The sequence below is a fragment of the Cupressus sempervirens genome, chromosome 10 (genome assembly GCF_028749045.1).
Source record: "Cupressus sempervirens isolate cs-2001-9-10 chromosome 10, ASM2874904v1, whole genome shotgun sequence".
Taxonomy (NCBI): Eukaryota; Viridiplantae; Streptophyta; class Pinopsida; order Cupressales; family Cupressaceae; genus Cupressus; species Cupressus sempervirens.
In genome coordinates this window covers 848,283,494-848,309,569 of record NC_143127.1, presented here as the reverse complement: position 1 = coordinate 848,309,569, position 26,076 = coordinate 848,283,494, and the positions used below count along the sequence as shown (strand labels likewise).

At 37.1% G+C, this 26,076-nt stretch overlaps 3 protein-coding genes across 5 annotated transcripts in view; 2 read left to right on the top strand and 1 right to left on the bottom strand.

Annotated features, from left to right (window-relative positions):
* LOC149536665 (calcium and calcium/calmodulin-dependent serine/threonine-protein kinase-like) overlaps positions 1 to 26,076 on the bottom strand; it is a 232,273-nt gene that overhangs the window by 169,134 nt on the left and 37,063 nt on the right. The gene's annotated exons all lie outside the window — the stretch shown is intronic.
* Positions 1 to 26,076, top strand: part of LOC149536666 (uncharacterized) — a 128,371-nt gene that overhangs the window by 68,760 nt on the left and 33,535 nt on the right. Inside the window, exon 4 of the mRNA XM_089807068.1 lies at positions 11,600 to 11,683. Within this exon, the coding sequence (XP_089663194.1) occupies positions 11,600 to 11,683 (84 nt within the window). The remainder of the gene's footprint in view (positions 1 to 11,599; positions 11,684 to 26,076) is intronic.
* On the top strand, positions 17,404 to 24,391 carry LOC149536667 (uncharacterized). The gene is made up of 7 exons (XM_089807063.1): positions 17,404 to 20,914; positions 21,106 to 21,748; positions 21,888 to 22,120; positions 22,236 to 22,388; positions 22,537 to 22,937; positions 23,075 to 23,480; positions 23,615 to 24,391. The coding sequence occupies exons 2-7, from the start codon at positions 21,378 to 21,380 to the stop codon at positions 24,193 to 24,195; spliced, it is 2,145 nt and encodes a 714-aa protein (XP_089663189.1). The 5' UTR covers positions 17,404 to 20,914; positions 21,106 to 21,377; the 3' UTR covers positions 24,196 to 24,391.

Here is a 26,076-nt window from a genome sequence, read left to right as displayed (position 1 = left end):
TCAAAGAAGTGCTAGAACAGCAAGTAGAGCTACTCCTAGGCCTCTTATGCCTACCTTTTTGAGAGAACAAGGTGCTGCAAATCACGACCAACAAGTAAGAGAAGAGGGATATGGTGATTATTTGAGGGAGTACAACTCTCTAGGTGATGATTTCAAGGCTGCCATGTCACTAGTAGACTTTTGTGGTCTTAAATTGAGAAATAGACTAAGAAACAATCAACAGCGAATGCAAAATCAAGACTTGCAGCGTAAGGTGGGAAAACTAACCTTACCATCATTTGATGGAAGTAACAAAGGTATAGCTAGAGCTTGGGTTCAAAAACTCGACACATATTTGCAGCTCAATCCTATGATGGAAACAAAGGCTATCCAGTACGCCACTCTCCATTTGGAAGGTGAAGCACATGAATGGTGGTACCATGGACTTGTCACCTTGGGGCATGCCAACATTACTTCATATTTGGAATTCACCCAGAAGCTCATTGACAAGTTTGATCGTAAGGATATTGAACTCCACTTGAGGGAGTTAGCACAACTCAGACAAACTAATTTAGTGCATGCTTACATCACAGAGTTCCAACGGTTGGCAGTTATGGTGATAGATATTTCAGAACAGTGGTTGGTTATGCTCTTCATTGAGGGATTGACAAGGGCTCTTCGTGGTTGGGTTAAGGCCTTCAAACCAGATTCTCTCCAGGATGCTATCATGAAGACTAGAGACATGGAATATTCTACATCTAGCATTAGGGCTCCTAGCAAGCCTTTCACATCCCATAAGGATAAGGGGAAGAAGCCATTCCAGAAAAAAAGTAATAAGGAAAACTTTGATGAAGCCTATAGACAGGAGTGTCGGCTTAAGGGGATTTGCTATCATTGCAAGGAGAAATGGTCTAGTGGACACCGTTGCCTAGGGAAAGGCAAGGCTCACTTAATTGAGGTGATATCAGATGATGAGAGCAGTTCTGAGGAAGAGGAACCTCAAAGGGAAGACAATAACGGTTCAGATGGGGAAAATCATGATGAGATCATTGCTTCTATCTCTAGTGCTCCTAAGTTCAACTCTTTCAAAGTTCGTGGGGTCCTATAAGGTCATCAGATAGCAATATTGATTGACAGTGGAGCTACTCATAACTTCATTGATGCATCATTGGTGAACAAGCGACAAATTCCTCTAAAGGATTTTGAGGGATTCAGTGTGATGGTGGCTGATGGGCGTAAGATAGCTTGTACTCAGTGGATTCCACAGTTGTCTATTATGATGGGCAACCACACAGTTACAGATGATTTCTATGTGGTTGACTTGGGTGATATCCATGCCATACTTGGGGTCCAATGGTTGCAGTCATTAGGGAAGTACTCACAGAACTTCCAAACCATGGAACTCAAGTTCAGAGATGCTGATGGGCGTAGAGTGGTGCTTAGAGGTATGGCATCTAAAGCACCTAAGATTGTTTCAGCTAGACGTATGGAGAGTATTTTCAGGCATGATGACATAGTTTGGGCAGCAGAGTGTGTGATCACTCCTAAGGAATCTACAGATTCAGGACAGCCAGTCCACATTGACATCAAGGAGCTATTGGGCAAACATGACAAGGCTTTTGGTGAGATACCCCCAGGGAGGCCACCGGACAGAGGCTTCGAGCATACTATTGAGATAGAAGAAGGGGCCAAGCCAATGATTACTACCCCTTATCGCCATCCTAAGAAATTTAAGGATGAGATCGAGAAAGCAATCAAGGAATTGCTTGATATGGGACACATTCGTGTTAGCTCTTGCCCTTTCACTTCTTCAGTGGTTCTGGTGAAGAAGAAAGATGGGACCATGAGAATGTGTATAGATTACCGAGCCCTCAATAAGAAAACAATCAAGAACAGGTACCCGATACCCAGGATCGATGAGTTATTGGATGAGTTACATGGGGCAGTATATTTTTCAAAGATTGATCTTCAATCGGGTTACCATCAGATTAGAGTGAGGGAATAAGATGTGCACAAGACTGCTTTCCGATGCCACTATGGGCACTATGAGTTCTTGGTGATGCCATTTGGATTAATTAACGCACCTGCCATATTCCAATCTTGTATGAATCATATCTTCAACAAACAATTGCGTAAGTTCCTCTTGGTATTCTTTGATGATTTGCTCATATACAGTAAAACTTGGGAAGAAAACTTGCAGTAGCTTGATGAGATCCTTACCATCAGGGAGGAGCAATCTTTGTACGCTAAAGCTTCGAAATGTGAGTTTGGCCTTAAAGAGATTCTTTATTTGGGACATGTGATCAGCGCTAAGGGTGTCCAAGTGCACCAAGAGAAAATACAGGCTATTCTAGATTGGCCCACACCACGGTCACTTACAGAGCTACGGGGCTTCTTCAGACTGTGCAGTTACTACAGGCGTTTTGTTAAGGGGTTCTCACAGTTGGGGGCACCTTTGACAAATTTGACCAAAAAGGGTGCATTTTGTTGGACAGTAGAGGCGCAGCGAGCTTTTGATAAGCTCAAGGAGGTGATGAGCAATTGTCCAGTGTTGGCACTTGTTGATTTCACGCGGCCTTTCATTCTAAAGTGTGATGCTTTAGGGGAAGGTATTGGTGCAGTATTGATGTAGAATCGACACCCTATTGCCTTTGAGATCCGTAAGTTGAGGGGAGCTAAGAGACTATACTCCATCTATGATAAGGAGATGCTCGCCATTATGCATGTCTTGGCGAAGTTCAGATAGTATCTAGTTAGAAGAAAATTTGTGGTGAGGACAGAGCATAGCAATCTCAGATACTTCTTAGAGCAGAAGGACTTGAACGAGAGATAGCAAAAGTGGGTTAGTAGAATACAGGCATATGATTTCGACATAGAGTATGTTAAGGGGAAGAAGAACATTGTTGCAAATGCCCTCTCCAGGAGGCCTTCAGCTTGCTCACTCTCTGAGATTTCGGCAAATTGGAAATCCATCTTACTGGTGGAGTACTCCAAGAATACAATTGCTTGTGAGTTGATGGATGGATTGATTCAGGATGACAGGTACAAGATAGTTGATGATGTGATTTACTACAAGGATAGGATCTACCTGGTACCAGAATCAAAATTGAAGGAGAAAATACTAAAATCTTGCCATGATACACCCCTAGCAGGCCATCGGGGCTACTTCAAAACTTATAGACAGATTAGAGAGAGGTTTTCATGGAAAGGCCTCAAGGATGATGTGTTGAAGCATGTGAAGGAGTGCGTGACTTACCAGCAGAATAAGTTCGAGCATACACATCCATCTGGGTTACTTCAGCCTTTGCCCATTCCTGAGCGGAAATGGGAGAGCATTTTATGGACTTCATCACAAGCCTACCCAAGGTACAGGGGAGAGACAGCATCTTTGTTGTGGTAGACCGGCTCACAAAATACGCACATTTCTTTGCTATTCTGATAGAGTACAGGGCTTCACAGGTGGCTGAGCTATTTTTCAGGGAGATCTTTAGATTGCATGGGCTACCTAAGAACATAGTCAGCGATAGGGATAGCAAGTTTATGAGTGCTTTTTGGCAGGAGCTGTTTAGACTGACAGGTACTAAGTGGGTTGATGGGCAAACAGTAATTGTTAATAAGTGGGTTGAGGGGTACTTGGGTAATTATGTGGCAGGACAACAGCAGGCTTGGATTAGGTGGTTGCATTTAGGAGAGTATTGTTACAATACCACACACCATATGTCCATTGGAATGAGTCCTTTCAGAGCCTTGTACGGGTATGATGCACCTTCATTCGTGGAGATGGCTTTTGGTGAGAGTAGGGCACCTAAAGCAAAAGATTGGATTCAGGAAAGCCAAGATATATTAAAGGCACTCAAGGATAATCTAGGAATGGCACAGCATTAGCAAAAGACTTATGCAGATAAACACAGGGTTGAGCGCAGATTTGAGATTGGTGATATGGTATATCTACGATTGCAGCCCTATTGACAGTCCTATCTTAAAAAGAGTGGAGCAAAGAAACTAAGACCAAGGTTCTACGGTCCATACAAGGTTACCAAGAGGATTGGGGAGGTAGCATATGAGTTAGAGTTGCCTGCGAGCAGCAAGATTCATAATGTATTTCATGTTTCATGCCTCAAGAAGGCATTAAGTCAGCAGGTTATCTCTTCCACGGATCTTCCACCACTTGATGAGGAGGGACATTTGGTCGTGGTGCCTGAAGAGATCATTGATGTCAGAAAGAGGAAATTGCGGAATAGAGTGATTAAGGAGTACTTGGTGAGATGGAAGGGTCTACCTGCAGAGGACGCCACATGGGGAAATGAGCAGATTTTACAGCACTCGAGTTTGCAATTGCTTTTTGACAGGCACCAGCAGCTACTTATTTTATTTTGGCCTTTATTTTCCCCGGAGGCTAAAACGGAAGAAATAAGGGGGAAAAGATATATTAAATTAATTATTTATAAGGTTACTAAACAATGAAATATTAAAAAGTAACTTTATATTTAATTGATTTAATATTAAAGTGACTAACATAATAAAATATCAAAAAGTCACTTAAAAGAATAAAGCGTTGGATTCCTCTAGAAGCTTCTTGGAGTTGCTTGTGAAATCTTTATAAGGAGCCTTTGGGGGGTCATTTTACACATCTTGAGTTGCATATTCATCTATTGTGCTGAGAGCCTTAGTGCTTGCATACTTGCCTGAGGGTTTGAAGACTCTAAGGTGCCAATTTCGGTTGTGAGATATCAACTCTAGTTGGGAGTGGAGGAATTGGTATTCAGCCAATTCATTTGTGATTAATTGGGAGATAATATTCAGTGATTTTTGTTCAACCTGTGCATCTAATTTTTGACATCAGTTGGTAAGGAGAAAGGTTTCAGTTTTCGCAGTGGATCCAAAAAAGAAAAGCGAAAAAGAAGAGCCGAAAAAGCAGTCCAAAAAAGCAATCCGAAAAAGCAGAGCCAAAAAGCAGATCCGAAAAAGCAAATCCGAAAAAACAATCCGAAAAAGAAAATCCGAAAAAAGCAAAGCCAAAAAGCATGTCATCTCAGCTACTTATTCCAAGTTCTTTTGGTATTTACATTTGGCAATTGTAGATGGATACATTTGACAAGTAATATATGTCTTTTTGTTACCAAAGTATTCAGTCATTGTGAACATTGAAGTATTGAAGGGAAATCAACTTAATTCAGCTATTCAATTTGTATGCCGAATGTTTGTAAAAATGTCTCATTGCATAGTCATAGGATGCATACCAAGTGTTTGTGAAAATACCTCTTGGCTGTAGGTGTGCATTTTACATCAGAATTTCATGTACTTGCATTTGGAAAATAATAATAAGAAGTTGCATATCACTTTGATTTCCAATTAGTTATCTTGCAATCATTTGTATTCATCAATATCACAGGCATTCAAAAATCATAGCAAAACAACAAACATCAGCAAACTGAGGCTACAAGGGAAGTGTTTGACAAAATTCCTAAGGCAGAAAAACAGGGATAAAACTTCAAAAATTGTCAAGGCACTTTACATAGGGCATCAATTACCATTGGATCATTTAGGGCTTTTGTTACCATTGTTTCACTTAGGGCTTCCAATACCACTGATTCAATTTAGGCTTCCAATACCATTGATTCAATTAGGGCTTCTGATACCACTGATTATATTAGGGCTTCCGATACCCCTGTATCAGTCAGGGTTCCAGTTACTACTGAATCACTTAGGTCTTTCAATTCCTTTTCTTCCGTTTACTTAACTGTGGTGATAACTCAAGATTAAAAAATATGCTCATATTCGATATTCATATAAATGAAAAACAATCCATAAATCTATCTCTCGCATCTAGGTGTAAAATATCTGTAACAATGAAATAACTCAGTTAATCCTACCTTCTTGCATATACACCATAAAAGTGATAATACCTGTTTCCGACAAACAATTGAATGTATAGCTTATCTTTGTCTGTTGTTCATCCGACAACTTGGAAAAAGGTGAAACATTGTCAGTGGCTTAAACACCCAACCACAGACCACAACTTTATCCCCACACGATCTCTACCGAGAAAGGCCCTCCCTACCCGGAATAAACAGTGACCATCTTGTCATCAGCTGAGCAACCTAGTATCTAGCCATACCCCTCCACTTGACAGCAGGAGATTACATTATACGGAATCATGCATGAGCTATTAATCAATTATTATTCCAATCTAATTTCATTATTGTATCTGCAAATTTATTTCCACCTCCTCACCATTTATTGGCTTCTCTGCCGGGTGAAATCCTTGGTGTCTGCATGATTCTGATTTTAGTTTTACACCTCTTCACCATTTCTATGGTTTCTTAGCCAGGTGAATTGCTCGGTGTCAAAATGTTTTGAATATGCATGGATATTTTATTAAAACATGTGTAATGATATGGTTTCATGTATTCAATCAAGCTTATTACATCTTCCAAAGGATTTCATAAATGATGTAAGCTCAGAAAAACTTGGTGACTGATTTCATATACACCTCAGATTATAAACAGCTAGTACTATAGATTGATCTCTTCTTAACAGGCTTAGTCAACTATGGTTGGATATCGAATCAGAAAGAGAAAGAAAATATTTGAAAATCATATGCAAATTATTCTCTATCTAATCTTTTTATGTATCGGCTGAGTTAGACATTGAGTTTAGCAAGATCGATTTACATTTTACATTGCTTCTATGGTAATCACGCTTGCAATTAGAATATTCATTCCAGTCGGTTTATCATGGAATACAAAAACAAGAAAACATTATCAGAATTTGTGACTTGAGACTTGATTGTTTCCATTGCTTAAGTCGGCCTCTTGTCCTCCCGCAAATTTGAGACTAAAATCCGGACTTCTAATCGTCAACAATGATATCTTGGAATAACATCAAGGATTAATATAATGGAAAATCAGCAGGGATCAGTATGTTGGAAGAATAGCAGGGATTCAAGTGAGAGGAAAGAAGGTAAACGGGTGAGAGTTCAATGCAGACATATGGGTTTTGGTGAGAACAGGAAATGTAAGGAGTATCTCCGCCTAATTCGATCATGGCTCATTAATAACTTTGTCGAGGCTCCTCAATTTCCATCCGTTTTCAAGATGACTATTCAGATGCAATAAGAATTTCGATTATGAAAGGAAATAAAGCCGAAAAGAAATGAGGAAATGAAGAGTTTTAATCTTTTATTTTATTATTATATGCTCATTCGAATTTTAAGTATTAAATCAATTAGAAAAAGAGAGGGAAAAGAAAATAAAAGGTTGGAAAAGAAGTTGGAAAGATTATAAAACCATTCGAATTGCCAAATATTAAATTGACTTATCTTGCAGAGTGTTATTGTTTAAAAGCAAAGAATATTAAATTGGAAAGAATAGAGTTGGAAGATTATAATTCGAATATTATAATAATTCGAATGTTATTATTATAATCTTATATTTATATATGTACATGTAAATATTAATGAGGTGACATCACTTATTAAATTATTATAATATAATGGTGCCATCTCATTTATTTTTTATATCTATATGTACGTATATAGATATATCTATTATAATAATAAAGTGAAAGATCATATTAAATCCTTTGCGGTACGTTTTATATTTTAACCCAAATATTTTCTAAATTTATTTATTTAAATAGCTCATGCAAGTCCCACAAATGAATCTTGTTTCAAGTCGCCAGGTCCTCAACCCATTTTCCCAGTAATGGTGATGCTTCTACCTAATTCTTTTCTTACAATGCTGCCACCCCTTCGGCGTGTTTCCTGCAAGAAAATTTTCTGTAATTAAATTATAAATTCATAACGGTTAACCTTCATCTCAATTCCATGAATTCGGAATTAACGATCGTTATCTTCACTTGAAATCATAACGACTAACTATCTTACCATTTTGCCAGATTATAACAAATTAAACTGCCAACTGATTTCATGTGAACCTCAACGGCTATATTTCAATTTAGGTCAAAAATTGGGATGTAACAATAAACAAAAAAATAAAACGATGTTTCCTTAGGAAACAATCATAAAGAATACAAATAATCTATTCTAGCTAATAGAAAAAAGCTAACAAATAATTACAACTAACTAAATATTAGAAACATTCTAATATTTACAATAGATTACAAATAGATTACCATTAACTAATAATAGACGTTTATCTATTATCATAATACTCTCCCTTAATTGCTAATCTATCCACAACACCAAGTTGTCCTCCGAATTTGACAAACTAATCAATACCAAAAGGCTCGGTGATAATGTCTCCAATCTGATCTGTGGTAGTGTCATGTCCCCATTTTAAGATACAATTTTAATAATAATTAAATAAATAATGATAATAAAATCATATTCAAGTATAGAAATAAGAAATAAAAATTACATATAATATATTATCAATAAAATAATATTTAGTATAATATTTAAAATAATTAAATAATAATTAATTCACAATGAATAAATAAATTAAATTAAATACAAGAGAATATTGTAGAAAGTATGTTATCTTTCTAAATAAGATTTAATATAAGATAGATAAATAAATAAATAATATAATATAAATTAACTAAATCTAATAAAAAGTGAAGAGATGTAATAAAAAGATGCGACTCTTTAAGATTGAGGTATTGTTAAGTACCAGAATTTGCACCCATTACTGAACTGAAAAAGTTCAGTAACTTTGGCATAAAATGGGAATCACTTCTTGGCGGGACAAGCGATTGAAGTGAAAACTCCGGGTTCTAGGCTGGCTCCTATTAAATATTCAGTGAAATCTCCATGAACTTAATCTAAACTTGCAGGGAAAAGGGAGAGGGCTTATTGGAAATAAAACTAAAACCTACAGTTAAACTAACAAATGGGTGATACACCAAAAGAGATATGAAAGTTTAAACACATCTGACAGAGAAGGATTATTCAGCTATTTGAAGTACAAACAAAAACACATCTTTCTGTAAAGACTTGCATAAGTAATTTATAATAAGGTTTGAGGAATTAATTAGCAAAATGAGGAATATAGATGCCTCTCTCTTACCAATTTCACCTTTTAAAAACACAGATTACAACCTGCAAATAAACTTACTCCTCTACAAATAGGTGGTGGAATGAGACAAAAGAATAAGGAACAAGAACAGTTCACAAAATTACTTTATCAAATCATTCTAACATTACACACAGAATTGCAAAAAGAAAAAAGGTTCAGACATTGACACAAATAGCATAATCACAACTGTTGTCACCTGTATTAAGCCTCCAAAATGAATTACAAATTCTGCAAAAAAAAGTTAAGGACTCAAAAGGTAGTCACATAAGCTTCTTTGCATAATCAGAACTCCCCCAAAATGAGTTACAAACTTCACTAAATACCATGCTCAACTTTTGGGTCGAATCCAGAAAGATAGCATAAAAAAGAGAACTTAAAGACTCATGAAATTAAGTCCTATCCCTGAGAAAGTCCCACTACCTCATAATGAACCCCATGACTCACTCAAAATGGCCCTAAAAACGCTCTACCAATCAATAAAGGTTATTTAACTGCCAAGGTGAAGTCAATTCGACCTCCAAAGTTCCCCCTAAAAAGGCTCCTAATGTTTCCAACAGACTCTTTTAAAGACCATAAATCATGGAGTCAACTCACTTACCCTTCTTTTGCATTTAAAATAGGAAAAATATTTAATGATTTATAACGATTATCATTAAAATATTTTTCCTTTACAATATTAGAACTAATGCAAAAGAAAATAAACAAGTTAAATACTCATATCCTAAGGTATTTCATAAACAAAACCCCCCCTTCACTTAAAACAAATACAAAGTTTGAAAATAAAAATTAAATCCCCATCTATGAGCCCGCGGACATCAAAATTTATGCAAAATGAAATAGGGCACATTTGAATACCCTAAACCCTTTTCATTTTCGCATTTGGCATTGTGAAGAAAATATGGAAATTTCGATGAAGGGAGAACGAGGGTTTCTGATTTTCATGGCCATCATTATCGAATCTGCTGGTCTTTGAAGAGTGGAAAGTAACAGAACTTTGAAGACGCCACTATGAAAAGTAATTTGAAGCATTTTTTGGTTGTTGTTTAAAATATCGTGTTGTTCTTGGGCTTCTATGTTGCTTTGTTGAGTCTGCTCGTCTAAAGCTGCCATGAATATGAATTTAAGCTTCGATTTTCGTTTTCTCTAGCACGAGCATTTGAAATATTTTGTTTTCTGTTTCTGTGTTTTGCTTTGTTGGCTTTTCTACTAGCACAACTTACAGCTATAGGGCTTTATCGGTTTTCCATTGATGTATAAAGGGTTTTGTTGATCTTTTATGGCAATAATCCATATTTCAAAGAAGATGTTTTGTTGGTTTCATTATGTTGTTCCTGTTGATTTATTTGCTGGTACGAAAGGGTTTGTGTTGATTATTTCAACTTTCCTGTCGCCATTTCTTTGGGACCTCAACCTCAAGTTGTTGTGTGTGAATTATAAGTCCATGACTTCTAGCTGCAATTGCCTTTATTTCTTCATGCACATTATGGAAGATTTCAGCAGCAAAACTTTGCATAGTTATTGCCATTTTTCACCTCATACGTTTTGTTGTTTGGAGTTTTGCCAAGAGACTATGCTGATTTCATTTTCCTTATGTTGATTAACGAGAGTAGGAAGAGCACATTCATTGCATCTGTCAATATCGCATCACTGAAGTAGAAAGGCTGTAACGAGAATTGAAGCTCACCATGTTGTAATGATTTCCAATTTTCACTCATAACCTATATACGTTCCTGTAATTAAATCCTCAATAAACTCTCCACTTGTTCCTCCATACCCTGCTGCAATTCCAGCATCAAAGTTTCCATTTTCCGCCTTGTTAGACGACTCTGTGATAAACACTGTTGGAGCTCCATGGGAATGTGATTTCAATGTGACTCTTTTCTTTTCTTATGTGAAATACTAATTTCTGCTGTCTTATCATTAAGTACTAACCTTGTTCCTCCTTCCCAAGTCTTCGAAACTCTTTCCTAATGTATCTTTTGGTATTTTTGTCTTTAGCTCTCAGAAGCTTGCTGTTTATAAGCATTATATGTAGGTTGGATGTAACTTCTTCTGGAGACAGTTTTCCTTCAAAACTCGCCCAAAGTTTGTTTACACCATCCATAGACGAGCTTTTAGCTTCAAATCTTTGTATGCTATCCTTTTCCTCAGTGCTCTGTTTTTTTTAAAAAGAGGATGACAGCTTCTTGCAAAATAGATGACAGTGATTCCATAATTTCTTGAATGATCTTCAATTTAAATGTCATAACAGCACTACCTGCTTGCTTTCTTTTACGAAATTGACTTGCACATGACTCTTCAGCTTTTATTTCTTTCATACTTCTTATTGCTTTATACAGTACAATACTCTTTTTTCTCTCAACAAAATATTTGAAATGGCTTTTTTTATAAAGTTCGAGCACGAGCTCATGACACTCACAAATTACCTTTCTGTGATTTGCATCTGAGCACTAAGAAACTGTTTCTATTTTTTGTATGTATTCAGAATAAGAGAAATATAACATGTGCAAGTACGTAGTTGTAGATAACTAGTCATTGCTTAGATCATAAAGATCTAACTCCACTTCTTTCTTTTGCAGGAGAAAAAAAAACAGGAGCTTACCAGATCAAGGGCTGGACCAAAAGCAGCAATAGAGAATACTTACCCAGTCAAAGTCTGAAAGGCAATGATTGGTTACCCCTGACTCTTCTCTCATATGTTGTATTTTTCTTGTTCTTAATATATATAAAAGTCGTAATAGACTCACGGTTTGTGTGAGATTTCTCATTCCAGCATTTTTATATTCATTCCATTCTATGTAAAACTGAAGATTGTACATATCAGTTGTATATACAAGAAATGAATATTACAAGGACATTATATCTCTTTTGTTCATGATTTCATATATGATTGCAAAATGATGAAATGTGAATAAATAGAAAATGAATGTTTTCTTCTGCAATTCTTTCTGTGATGTTACTCGAAGTAAAATTTTCAACATGTGTAAAATTTTAGTAACAGGTATAAGAGGAGAGTTCATTTTAAAGAGAAAGGAAGAGGAGAAGAAGAGAAGAGTAAAAGAAGGATTATTAGAAGAGGAATGAGAAGAAAACAAGTGACTTTTTTTTCAATTATTTTCAATGATGAAAGGATGTGACTCTTAAAGGGTTGTAATTATGAATGGTTGTGACTCTTCAAAAATATTTTAACTATGAAGAGTTGTGACTTTTCAAAAGGGTTCTGATTATGAAAGGTTGTGACTTTTTGATAGTATTGTGATTATAAAGTGTTGTAACTTTTTGGTAGTAGCGTGATTATGAAGTGTTGTGACTTTTCAAAGAACTTTTGATTATGAAGTGTTGTGACTTTTCCAAAGGATCATGATTATAAAGGGTTGTGACTTTTCAAAATGATTGTGATTATGAAGGTTTGCAACTCTTTGAAAAGGACACAGATGATAAATAAAATATGGGAGGATTAAAAAGCAATTATGCCTAAGAGAGTTGAACTACATCAGAATAGAGAAAGTAAAGAAACGAAACTAATATATATTGAATGTTGGGAGTTGAAGTAATATATATTCTATGAAGGATTATAAAATGAAAAACTAAAGGGAACCAAATGCATGTTCAATCAAGATCAAGGATTGAGATTAGAACTTTATAGTTCTCATAGAGATAAAGTAAGAACTTGGTAGAGGGCATTCATTAGAATTTCGAGTTTCTTTTAAGAGAACTCAAAGATTAGAGGACTTTCTTGATTGAATGTGGGGATTCTGAACTGGAACCCAAATAGAGATTTGTACAGAATCTCTTAGAGACAATATAAATTGTAGTGGTCAAATATATGCATATGTCAGAGATAAGAGACTTGGTTAGAGGTGGGATCTCTACCAAGTAGTGTTACCGAAGATCCCAAAGAGGCCTAAGGAAGACTTTCTTTTTATGATAATTACCTAATCAAGATACAATTCTCACTAGAGGGTTAGGTTGTTTGAGAAGGATATCTTCTGAAGGATTAGGAAGGGTAGTATGAGTAGTATTTAGATTAATATTTACGATCAAATATTTTTAATGTGTTTCACATACAATTTTTCTATATTATACTGACAAATGGTTGTAGGTTACAGCATTCAAATTTAATTTGGAAGAGAGGACATTACAAGTAGGAACATCGTGCAAGTCTCTTGTCCCGTCTTAAACCAGTGGTCATATGTAGTAATAATGAACATCCACATGCTTGGTTTGTTCATGGAAGATAGGATTTCATGCTAACTTGATAACGCCTTCGTTATCAACAAACATAGTAGTCGGTCCTGCTGGTGACATTTGCACATCCCCAAGCATCCAACGAAGCCAAACAACTTCACATCCTACCTTAATGATCCCTCTATATTCGACCTCTACAAAGGAGAGAAATTGTCTACTGCTTCTTACTGGTCCATGTGACCGCACCAGATCCCAGACTGAACACGTATCCAGAAGTTGACTTTTTATTGTCAACAAAGCTTGCCCAATCTGAATCTGTGAACCCATTGAGTCTAGGAGTAGAACTTTGAGAGTAAAGAAGTCCATAATCTGAAGTGCCCTTCACATAACGAAGGACATGCTTTGTTGCCATCGAATGATCAGCCTTGGGAGCTGTCATAAAGCTTGTTATATAGATAACTACGAAGCTGATATCAAACCTAGTAGTAGAGAGGTAGATGAGGCTGCCTACTAGTTGCTTGTATGTAGTAACATCAATGAGAGGAGAATCAGTCTTGGCTGATAACTTGAGGCCTTTATCCATGGGTGTAGATGCAAGCTTGCAATCTTGCATACGGAATTTGTTAAACAGAGCCTTGACATATTGGGACTGAGAGATGAATATACCAAAAGACCATTGCCAAACTTCAACACCTAGGTAATAATGCACGAGCCCAAAGTCAATCATATCAAAAGACTAGCATTAATTCTATTTGATTCCTTGAATCAAAGATGTTGAACTGCCAGTGATGATCAAATCATCCACATAAATAACCAGAAGGATGATGTCACTGTCAGTAGTCTTCATATACAAATTTCAGTCTGAAGAACTCCTCTGAATGCTTTGATTGTTGAGGTATTTATCAATTTTAATGTACCATGCCCGAGGGGCCTGCTTCAAGCCATAGAGAGCTTTCACCAATTTGAGAACCTGATGGTCATTACCAACAACCTTGGAACCAGGAGGCTATGTCATGTAGACCTCTTCATGGAGATCGCCATTCAAGAAAGCACTCTTGACATCCATCCGATGGACCTTCCAGCCAAACTGTGCTACCATGGTTAGGACCAATCTAATGGTGCCCATCTTTGCAGTAGGAGCAAATGTCTCCTCATAATCAGTGCCCTAACACTGAGAAAAACCCTTTGCAACTAAACGAGCTTTGTACTTATTCAAAGTACCATCTGATTGTATTTGATTTTGTAAACCCATTTGCAGCCAATGGGTTTCTTCCTTGGGGGAAGATCAGAAAGGACCGAGGAGTTATTCTTTAGTAGGCTCTAGTGTTCAGATGTCATGACCTATTCCCACTGCGAAATTCCTTTAGCCTCGGAATATGTTTGAGGTTCAAACACACTATGAATGTTGGCTATGAGAGAATGTGTCATGTAGACCTCTTCATGGAGATCGCCATTCAAGAAAGCACTCTTAACGTCCATCTGATGGACCTTCCAACCAAACTGTGCTACCATGGTTAGGACTAATCTAATGGTTCTCATCTCTGCAGTAGGAGCAAAGGTCTCCCCATAATCAGTGCCCTGACGCTGAGAAAAACCCTTTGCAACTAAACGAGCTTTGTACTTATTCAAAGTACCATCCGGTTTGTATTTGATTTTGTAAACTCATTTGCAGCCAATGGGTTTCTTCCCTGGGGGAAGATCAGAAAGGACCCATGTGTTATTCTTTACTAGGCTCTGGTGTTCAGATGTCATGACCTATTCCCACTTCGAAATTACTTTAGCCTCGAAATATGTTTGAGGTTCAAACACACTATGAATGTTGGCTATGAGAGAAAAGTTAACAGACTCTGCAGATTTTCTCTTTTTATGAACAACTCTCCCACCAATGAGCTTATCATTACGAAGATTGGCAAGTGTCTTAGCCCACCACTTAGGTAGGAGAGGAGAAGGACCAACATTAGTATCAGGAGATGCTTGGTAATCTGGTTACTCATTAGAAGAATCTGGATTAAACTAGGTGAAGCATCTACAAATCGAGGTGATCCTGCAGGAGATGCTAGAGGTGTTTGTACAGGGATCACTAGTATAAGTGGAGCTACAGGAGCTACTGGAGCTCTCCCATCAGGTGGACCTAATGAAAGCCTAACTCCAAAATTATGAGCCTTCATAGGTTGGTCTATTGGATCAGGAACAAGAGAAACAGGCATGAATGCTCCTCACTACTCATCAAAGGCTACATCACGATTGTACAGGAGACGAGATGTCTCAGTGTTGATCAAGTGGTAGGCTTTGTGAAGACTACTATATCTAGCAAGCATGAGTTTCTGACTCATGGTATCCAACCTGGTGCGTGACGCATCGAGGATCCAAACATAAGCAAGGGAGCCAAAAACCTTTAAGTGACTGATTTTGGGCTCACGACCTGACCAAGCCTCTTCTGGAGTTTTAACTTTGACTGCTATTATGGGTGATCGGTTCAAAAGATAAACTGCAACGTTGACTTCTTCTGCCCAAAACTTCTTCGGAACATGTCTGTGTTCAAGCATGGATCAAGCCATATCAGTGATTGTTTTGTTCTAACATTCAATACACTGTTTTCTTGTGGTGTGTGTTGTGTGGTTAACTAGAGTTTGATGCCATGACTATCCAAGAAGCTAGATAAGTCATTAGAACAAAACTCCCTCCATTGTCTAATCTAAATGTAATAATAGATTTCTTAGACTCTTTTCAACTAAAGGTTTAAACTTCTTAAATACAAGAAATGCTTCTGATTTCTTTTTAAGAAAATACGACCACATTTTTCTACTGAAATCATCAACAAACAACAAAAAATAAAGGAGTAGCCATAGGGCCATAGATATCAGCATGAACAAGTTGAAGTACCTGAGAAGCTCGCCATGAATCACCTGATAAAAGGTGTGCGATGTTGCTTCCCAACCTAGCATGCATCACAAACTCCAAGCTGTTGAGTCTACATCTCTGGCAAACCAAGGACAAGCTCTTCTCGAGCAAGCTAAGAGAGATAATGTACATTTAAGTGGCCATATCGTTGATGCCATAGCTAAGTCCCAAGAATCACCAGAATCAATAAGTCAGAAAAGACCATGATCCTTAAGACCCACTGCAATAGTAGACTGAGTCACCCGATCAATGATGGTACACTAACATGAACTAAAGGTGACATCCAAGTGCGGAGAATGTTGCAGTAACTGACTGACTGAGAGTAGACTTAGTTCCATCCCGAGGACATAGTACACATCGAGGAAAATGAGATTCCTCCCAGCAAACTGAATCTGAATGTTGCTTTTGCCAGCAATGGTGTACTCTTCTCCGCCACCAAAAATAACAGAATCTGTGTAAGGTTGGTAATCAATGAACTAGTCTTTGCGGTGGGTGAAGTGACAAGAGGCACTTGAATCAATATACCAGGAAAACGACTTCACATGATCTGCACGTCTTTTAGCCATGAAAGCATAAAAGGCAGATTTTGTCTTCTCAGTGTGCACTGCACTATTATCTTTGGGTTGTGAACCGGATAGCTTAGATTGGGCAGGTAAGCGTTTCTGACATTCAACCTTCATGTGACCAAACTTGTGGCAATAGTTGCATTGAATGTTCTTCTTCCGAGAGCCTTTCAAAGCTGGAGTAGAGGACTTCTGCTAAGAAGACTGTTGAGACTTGCCTTTAGCCTTTTGAAAGGATTTAGCAACAAAGGCTTGCTTTGTAGAGGTGGAGGTGGAGCTGCTACTAAACTATTGTTTCCACCGATCTTGCTAAAGCAGAAGTGTACAGAGAGCAATGAACTTCAGATCACCACCAAAAGATCTGATGTTGAGAGTCTCGATAAAATGCTCACAGGACTTTGGTAAACTCCAAAGAGTAATAACCACAATGTGTAATGTCCCTCCAGGACTTTATGAATAAAGATTAATAAAAGCATATATAATATATTGATTATTTTATATTAGTTTTAAATTTTAAAATAATATAAATTAATTAATAGAATGAGTAATAATATAAACAAAGGACAGTTTTGGTAGTTCCACAAGAACATTACTCAACTTCTCCAAATTAAATAGAGGCTTCGGACTTGGGAAAGAAGCATGATTGGAAGTAATAGTCTGAAATACATAAGTAAATATGTTTGAAAAAAACCATTCCTTTCGTCAAAGCACAACCTTCTAACCTAGTGGATTGAATTATACTCGAACATATTGTCATCCAAGCATTACATCTGTGCATAGAAGGAATTGCGATTCATCAATTGCAATAAGGCTGACAGATGACAATGCTGGAAAATATTATTTGGAAGGAGTTTGATGATCGAAAGTTGGAAAAGGAATTGATCCTGGCTTCAAGGGATATAACATACAATATTTCATACAGTGACCATAACTCTTAGAAAACTGAAGCAATATTCCACGTGGGATAATTCGTCTCTTGTGCAACAGAGTTCGTCGAGAATCATAAGTCAATCCAAGTGCATGGAAGTGGAGGAGCCAAATAAGAAAATCATTTTTGCATTTAAATCAGTGTGAAAGAGTCTATATCCTGTCTTATACGGCAAGATGGAAGAGACGAGATTGGTATCCCTGTGGATAGTATTTACAAATATTGTAGGACAATGAATGGTTTGGGAAGACACTAATATCATCATGTCTGCATATAGGCTGTAGAAATACAATTGAGGGCTACACAAAATTAATCAAACTTAGAATACAAGGTGATTCGAACCAATTTCTTTCCACAAAAGACTCTTGGTTAGCAGCAAGATACAGTTGGGATGAGTAATATCGATATCCCTAAACAGGTGTAAAATCTCTCAAACTTTGTAATGGTTTAATGAAGAAATCAAATTTCCAGTAGATTAAGGAATATTTCTGCATTTTGCATTCTCTGTATAGTTGCAGAAATTTGGAAAGAAATTGTCTGTCAATAAACTAGTTTGAGATTGATATATAAAGGAATGATATTTTGAATGAAATCAATTATAAAATTATTTTCTGAACAACAAAGGTCAAATTATTTCCTTCTACAAATTACTTGGAATTTTACAATGGTATCAGAGCCTTCTATCCTGCCAGCCTGTGGGTACAAACACACATATGCCAAAAGGGAATATTAAAATTTCTGTAATACCAAAGTCATACAAAATAGATTGTTAGAATCATATAGTACCTCTATACCCGTCAACATTGAAGATGGTCATATTGAGTCAGACGAAGAAATATTTTTTGAAAACAATATGGGAGACATAGATGATAGTAGGGATCTCATAACTACATAACTCAGCAGCCAACAAGATATGCAAAATAATGTAAACCATATGGAAAATTTGATGGACAATTCATGAACAATAATAGGAATCAAAATCAGAATAATGTAAGGGAAATAGGTGAATAGGAGAACCGATTTGTAAATGGACAATCATAAAGTTCAACTTCAACAAGACCCTTCATGCCAACCTTCACTCCTAGAAATCCATAGCCTGAAAGTGAACCTACCATTAGGGAACGCCAAGAAGAGGTATATCAAGATTGGATACAAGCAGGTGATGAATTCAAGGCATCAATGACTTTTAGAGAATATATGGATGTCAGGATGGAACATAAGAATAAGGGGCAAAGGGGGTATAATAATGAATTACAAAGGAAGATTGGTGAAATGTCCATTCCATATTTTAATGGGTCAAGTAAAACTACTGCCAAAGCTTGGGTACAAAAACTTGACACGTACCTACAATTAAATACAATGATGGAGGATAAAGCCATCAAATATGCAACATTACATTTAGAGGCAGTTGCCCATGAATGGTGGCATCATGCACAACTTACATTGGGTCATAATCAGATTAACACTTATGTTGTTTTCATAGAAAGGCTTATTGACAGGTTTGATTCCAAAGATCTTGAACTCCATCTCAAAGATTTGACTCTACTTAGACAAATAGGTACAGTGGAACAATATATTTTTTAATTTGAAAAATTAGTAGTATTATTAACAGAAATCACCAAGAGGCAGAAAACAGTCATATTTATAGATGGATTATCTGATGCTATCAAGGGGTGGGTTAAGTCCTTAAATCCTCCTTTCTTGCAGTAAGCCATGAAAAGGGCTAAAGAACTAGAACCCCCTTATAAAGGAAAGATATTTAACAAAGGGCCACTCTCTAAGCCAGATTTTGATAAAAAACCCTTTCCAAACAACACACCACCTAGAAACAAATTAGAAAAGGAAGAGTGTGATGAATTCAGAAAAAAATTGTGTTTCAATTGTAAAGACGCTTGGGCACCATGTCATAGATGTTTGGGAAAAGGGAAAATTCACTACATTGACGTAGTATCAGATAGTTAAGATGAGGAAAACATAGATCCAAATCAGGAACAAAATCTGAAAATTGCAGGACAAACTTAGGAAAATCCACTAGGGAAGGGTAAAATAGCAACAATGACAGGAACTCTGCATTTTAATATCTTCAAAGTAAGAGGGATTTTATAGGGGCAACTAATCATTGTTATGATAGATGGTAGCTCTACACATAATTCCATTGATACTGCTCTTAACAAACGTGGCTTACCTATAGTGAAACATGAAGCTTTTGGTGTCCGAGTAGCAAGTGGTACTACTTTAGTAAACACGCACAAGGTTCCTTAATTAAGTATTACTCTTGGTAATTATACACTAACAGATGATTTTTTATGTGGTTTATTTGGCTAACTCTAATGTTATGTTGGGCATCAATGGTTGATAACTTTGGATAAATATTCACATAGTTTCAAAAGATTGGAATTTTCTTTCAAAATTACTGAGAAAAAGGTGATTCTCAAAGGAATGTCAAATGGAGGTCCCCAGGTTGTATCTACTAATAGAATGGATGCCATTTTCCACCATGGTGATATAGCTTGGTCAGCATAATGCCTTATCTCCACTAAGGTAACAAATTTTGAATCTAAACATTATCAAGATGATTTGTTGCAGATTTTAGATTCACATAGTGAGGTTTTTAGTGACATACCTCCAAGAGTACGGCCAGATAGAGGTTTTGAACATACTATTGAGTTGGAAGAAGGGGCAAAATCAGTTATTACTACTCCTTACAGACATCCTAAGGCATTTAGAGATGAAATAGAAAAGGCCATTAAGGAGTTGTTGGATATGGGACATATCAAGCCCAGTTCAAGTCCATTTGCTTCTTTAGTAGTGCTGGTCAAAAATAAAATGGGACACTTCACGTGTATAGATCATAGTTCCAAAAATCGCCATGAAATCGCCGAAATCGCGATAAGATTCATGGCTCCCGATTTTTTTGGAATCGGAAATCGCTGGTGGCGATTTTTCGCATGAATCGCCTGAATCGCCAAAATCGGCGATTCATGGAAAAAATCGCCAGAATCGCCATCGGGTATCGCCAGAAATCGGCCGCGGCAGCAAGGATAGAAAGTTCAATTTTTTAAAAAAAACACATGTTTTATTTGCTTTCTAAGTTGACTTTCCTCTTTGTTATAACCCTAAAGAGCCTTCTATTTGCTTAGTATGAGTAGAAGAGAGGAAGAGTGAGAGAGAAGAAGAGAAAAGAGAATCCATAGGTTTCCAACCGGCAAGAAGGAAGAGCACCAAAGAGATCAGAAGTCCATTTGGGGAGGCCATAAATTGCATTGGGAGCATTAAGGAGTCAATATCAACACTCCTCAACTCATTTGCAAGAGGTAAGTGTTGGTTTTTTTTTTGCATGTTAGTGTAGTATGCATTTTTTGTTAAATTTTTTTAGTGTTCATTTGCAAATCTTGAATGTTTTTTATTTTTAGTTTTACTAAATTGCAAACTAGGGTTTGTTGTTTTGTAGTTTTTGTTTATTAGTTGCAAACTTTGATTTTTTACATGAATTTTTTTATTGCAGCAGCCCTTTGCTTTCATTTTCCAATTTCCACAATGGGTAAAAAAGATAAATGCTGAAAATATAATGAAGAGTTTCCTGGGAGAACCAAATATCAAACAAAATGTATATTTTGCAAAGAAAAAATAAATTCGGGAGGTATCTATAGATTGAAATACCACATTGCTGGCATACCTGGCCATGATGTCACAGTTTGCACTCAACAAACCGCTGAGGCAAAACGCTCTTGTTTAGTGGCATTAGAAAAAATTGAACAAGACAAGTTGACTAAGAAAATGCAACTTGAAGGGTTAAGAGGTATTGGCTCCCGTGCTCCCACATCCGCAACCGCATCTACATCTGCATCAGCTTCCGCATCCGTAGGTTGTGTTGGGGAGGGTTCTTCTAGGCCTCCTTTTCATCCTAGTGCTAGTGCTCATGTGAGTGTTAGTGGTAGTCGGTCTCATACTGAGACAGAGTCCAACACCAACCTATTGCGGCCTAGAGTGCGGAAAAGCAGAATGGATAGTTACTTTGTGCCCCGCACTACTCCTGGCTCCCAACCCACGCTTGAGGGCATGGGTTTGAACAAGGAGATTCATGATGCTGCCAGAAAAGAGATTTGCAAATTCTGGTACTTTTGCAACATTCCATTTATTGCAGCCAGGTAATTGATTCTTTTTTCTTTGTTATCTTCAAAGTTAAAGTTAAAAGTAAAAGTAAAACTTTAATTATATCTACTTGTTTTATGATTTTAGTTTTTGACATCTAAATTTCTAATCAATATCATTATCTATTTGTGACAGGACTCCTTATTGGCAGAACATGATAGATGCAGTTGCCATTTGTGGTCCGGGGTTTAAAGCCCCAACTGAGGCTGAGTTGAGTGGATACCTCCTGGAGGAAATGGTTGAGGATATGAGGCATGAGCTTGAGGACAACCGAAAGGAGTGGATCGAAAAGGGTTGCACCATCATGACTGATGGTTGGACAGATAGGAGGGAAAGAACACTCCTCAATTTTCTTGTATCCTGTGGAGGTGATTGATCATTCTACTTTCCTACATACATAATTTTGAATCGTGATTGACTATTTCAAATTTTGATTTGTTGATTGCTAATAGTAATTATAATTCGTTGTTTTGTTACTTGTAGGATATACCATGTTCCTCAAATCCATTGATGCTTCTGCTCATGTAAAAAACGCCACATACTTATGTGAGGTTATTGAGGAAGTTATAGCAGAGGTGGGGGAACAACATGTGGTGCAAGTGGTGACGGATAATGCAGCAAGTTATGTTGCTGCAGGTAAACTTTTAACTTTTTAAGTTTTGAAAATAAATTTATTTGAATTTTGAACTTTTTCTAATTCTAACTTAGAATTTCTAAGTTTCCTAAGTTCTAAGTTCTAACATGTTTGAAATTTGAATTTCTAATTATCTTAAAATTGTTGTAGGCAAACTTTTGATGGAGAGGCACCCCACCATATTTTGGTCCCCTTGTGCAGCACACTGCCTTGACCTCATGTTGGAGGAAATTGGCAAACTTGAGTGGGTCAAGTCATATGTGGAAAGGGCAAAAAACATATGTAAGTTTATTTATAATCATTCATTTGTCCTTAGCACAATGAGGAAGTACACAGGAGACAAAGAGTTAGCTCGTCCAGGGATCACGAGGTTTGCCTCGAATTTCATCACCTTGCAGTCCTTGTTGACATCAAGGGATGATTTGAGGAGCATGTTTGTTGGGCGGGAGTGGATTTCATCTTCCTATGCTACGACCACTGCAGGGATAGATGTGGTGGATTGCATATTTGATGATGATGGTTTTTGGAAACCTGCTAGAGAAATACTTAAGGTAATTTTATTGCAATTTAACATTTAATATTTTACAGTTTACTATGCTAATTGTTTAATGATTTAGTTTTACCTTATATTATTGAATTATTCTATGTTTAAGTTTTGACTCAAATTTTTGTTTTACTTTATATGTAGGCCACTGAGCCTCTTGTATCTCTCCTACGAACTGCTGATGGGGAGAAGCCCTCTATGGGCTACATATATGAGGGCATGGATAGGGCCAAGGAGGCCATTAAAGCTCAGTATGCAGGAGTGCAGGAGAAGTATGCCCCTATTTGGGACATCATTGATAGGAGATGGCAGAATCAGCTCCACAGACCCATCCATGCAGCAGCTTACTTTTTGAATTCGGCATTTCGTTTCCGTCCTGACTTCAAGGCGGATGAGGAGGTTCTCACCGGATTATATACAGTGATCCAGAGGTTGAGTACTGATGAGGATAGCAGTGCTGCAATTATTGAGCTTGATAAGTTCAATAATAAAGAAGGGCCACTTTTCTCTAGCAGGGTAGCCATAGATGCTCGGGAAACAATACAGCCAGGTAAAAATTAAATAATATATTCAATGTTCATGAATCTAGATTCTAAACTTAAAGTTGATTATGTAATTTTAGAGTTAACTTGTAATTTGTAATTTGTAAATGAGACTAATTATTTTTATTTTCCCTTATTTCAGATAGATGGTGGCAAATGTTTGGGGCCACAACCCCAAAACTTCAAAAAATTGCCATTCGTATTCTGAGTCAGCCAAGCAGCGCTTCTGGATGTGAGCGCAGTTGGTCCATGTTCGAGCACATCCACTCGAAGAGGAGAAACAGGTTGATAGTGCAGAGGTTGAATGATCTTGTCTTCGTTCATTACAACCTCCGTCTTAGGATCAGACAGATTTTGGGCACTGACTCCTCTCCGATCATTCTGGAGGAGATTGATCCAGAATCAGAGTGGCTCACAGAGGTTGTAGATCCAGTCTTCACTGAGGAAGACCGTGCGTGGATTGACCAGGTGGATATAGAGGCTGAGGCAGCTAGAGCACGTTCTTCAGGCATTGGTAGACGCACACGTGCACGCACAGACACAGGCCCTAGCGACATTCGTGAGCCCATCTTATATGCGGGAGATATGGCTCGACAGTCCTCTAGGACCTACATTAGACGCCTTGCTACTAGGCAGACTGGATACTCAGAGGCTGAGGCTGAGGCTGTAGCCGAGCTTGAGGATGATGTTGAGGATGATGATGACTATGAGCCTGAGGCTTGAGCTGGAGCCTTGTTTTTATATTTTGTTTACAGATATTGATACTGAATCATTGATAGACATATGTTTCAAAGTTTCAAACTTTCATGGATCTTCATCTTAGATTCTTACATAAATTTATGATTTGATGTCTTATGGATCATCTTACATACATTCTATGATTTAAATCATTATGATCATTTGATTTCTATTTACTTCAGCTAGCCTACAATTTACATTTTAGAATCTTAGATAACATAGTTACGTATGTGATGGATTTTATGTTTCATGTTTATGTATGTTAAGTTTTAACTTCTATTTGATGATGTTATAGTGTGCTTAAGTTATATTCAATAAAGGGTGCATGAAATAAGTTTTAAATTGTTAAAATCTTTAAATTTAACGGGTTTTTTCAAATTTGCCAATTCATCGCCGATTCATTGCCGATTCATTGCCGATTCACGATTCGATTCGACCTTGCCGATTCCGATCCGATTCCGATTCACGTTTCTTTGGTATAGATTACTATGCTCTCAATAAAAAGATGATAAAAAATAGGTAACTGATTCCCTGCATTGATGAACTGATTGATAAATTACATGGTGCTATATATTTTTCTAAAATTGATTTAAGATCCGGATACGATCAGATAAAATTACAAGAACAAGATATTCATAAAACTGCTTTCTGTTGCCATAATGGTCATTATGGATTTTTTAGTCATGCCATTTGGACTAAGAAATGCTCCAGCAACATTTTAGTCTTGCATGAACCATATTTTTAACAAACAAGTAAGGAAATTTTTGCTAGTTTTCTTTGATGATATACTAATTTATAACAAGACTTGGGAGGAACATTTGAGTCATATTGATGAGAATTTGAGTATAATGGAATCACAGTCCCTCTATGCAAAAGCATTAAAATGTGAATTTGGTTTGACATAAATTTTATATTTGGGTCACATGATCAGTGCCAAAGGTGTGTAGGTTCATCAGGAGAAGATTAGAGCCATCTTGGATTGGTCATCTCCACTGAATCTTTCAGATCTAAGGGGTTTCTTTGGTCTTTGCAGTTACTACAGGATACTTGCTAAGGGATTTTCACAACTGGGATCACCATTGACAGATCTTACCAAAAGGGGGGCATTCAGGTGGACTGAAGAAGCACAATAGGTATTTGACAAACTCAAGAAGGTAATGAGTTCTTGTCTAGTTCTTGCATTCCTTGATTTCAATCAGTCTTTTGTATTAGAATGTGATGCTTCAGGTGAAGGATTAGGGGTAGTTCTAATGCAAAATAAACACCCTATAGCTTATGAATGTAGGAAACTCACTAGTGCTAAAAGGTTGTATTCAATATATGATAAGGAAATGTTGGCAATTATGCATGCATTGGAATAAACTCGAAGAGAAATATTTTGATGAAGGAGAGAGAAGCGGTTTGCAACTTCATACGGATCCAACTCATCAAAGTTCGTGCAGCATTGCTGGTTGGCCTCGGTGGCCTTCCGTGTCATTGATGTGTTTTGTCCCTCTTTTTGTTATTGATTGTCGTGTCATTCGGTGGGCTTGCTTTTTAACTTATTTTTGTGTTGTTTGCCCTTGTAATTAGGTTGTCTTGTTTTTCCTCTATGCCAGTTTGGTTAGGTTGTTTTACTCATTCATTGGCTTGCGCATGTGAACTAGAGCAGATGGATGGAAATGATGATGATGCGGCAAGTGAACTGCCAGGTGAGGATACAATGTGTGTAAATGATGATAAAATGGTGGAGAACACTTCGGGCAATGATAAACCATAGATTTTGGTAATGATGGAAAGAAAGGTCTTGATGAAGATATCATTGGCAATACAAGCCATGAGAAGAAGAGCAAGAAGCCTTCTTATAAACCGATTCTTACCGATATT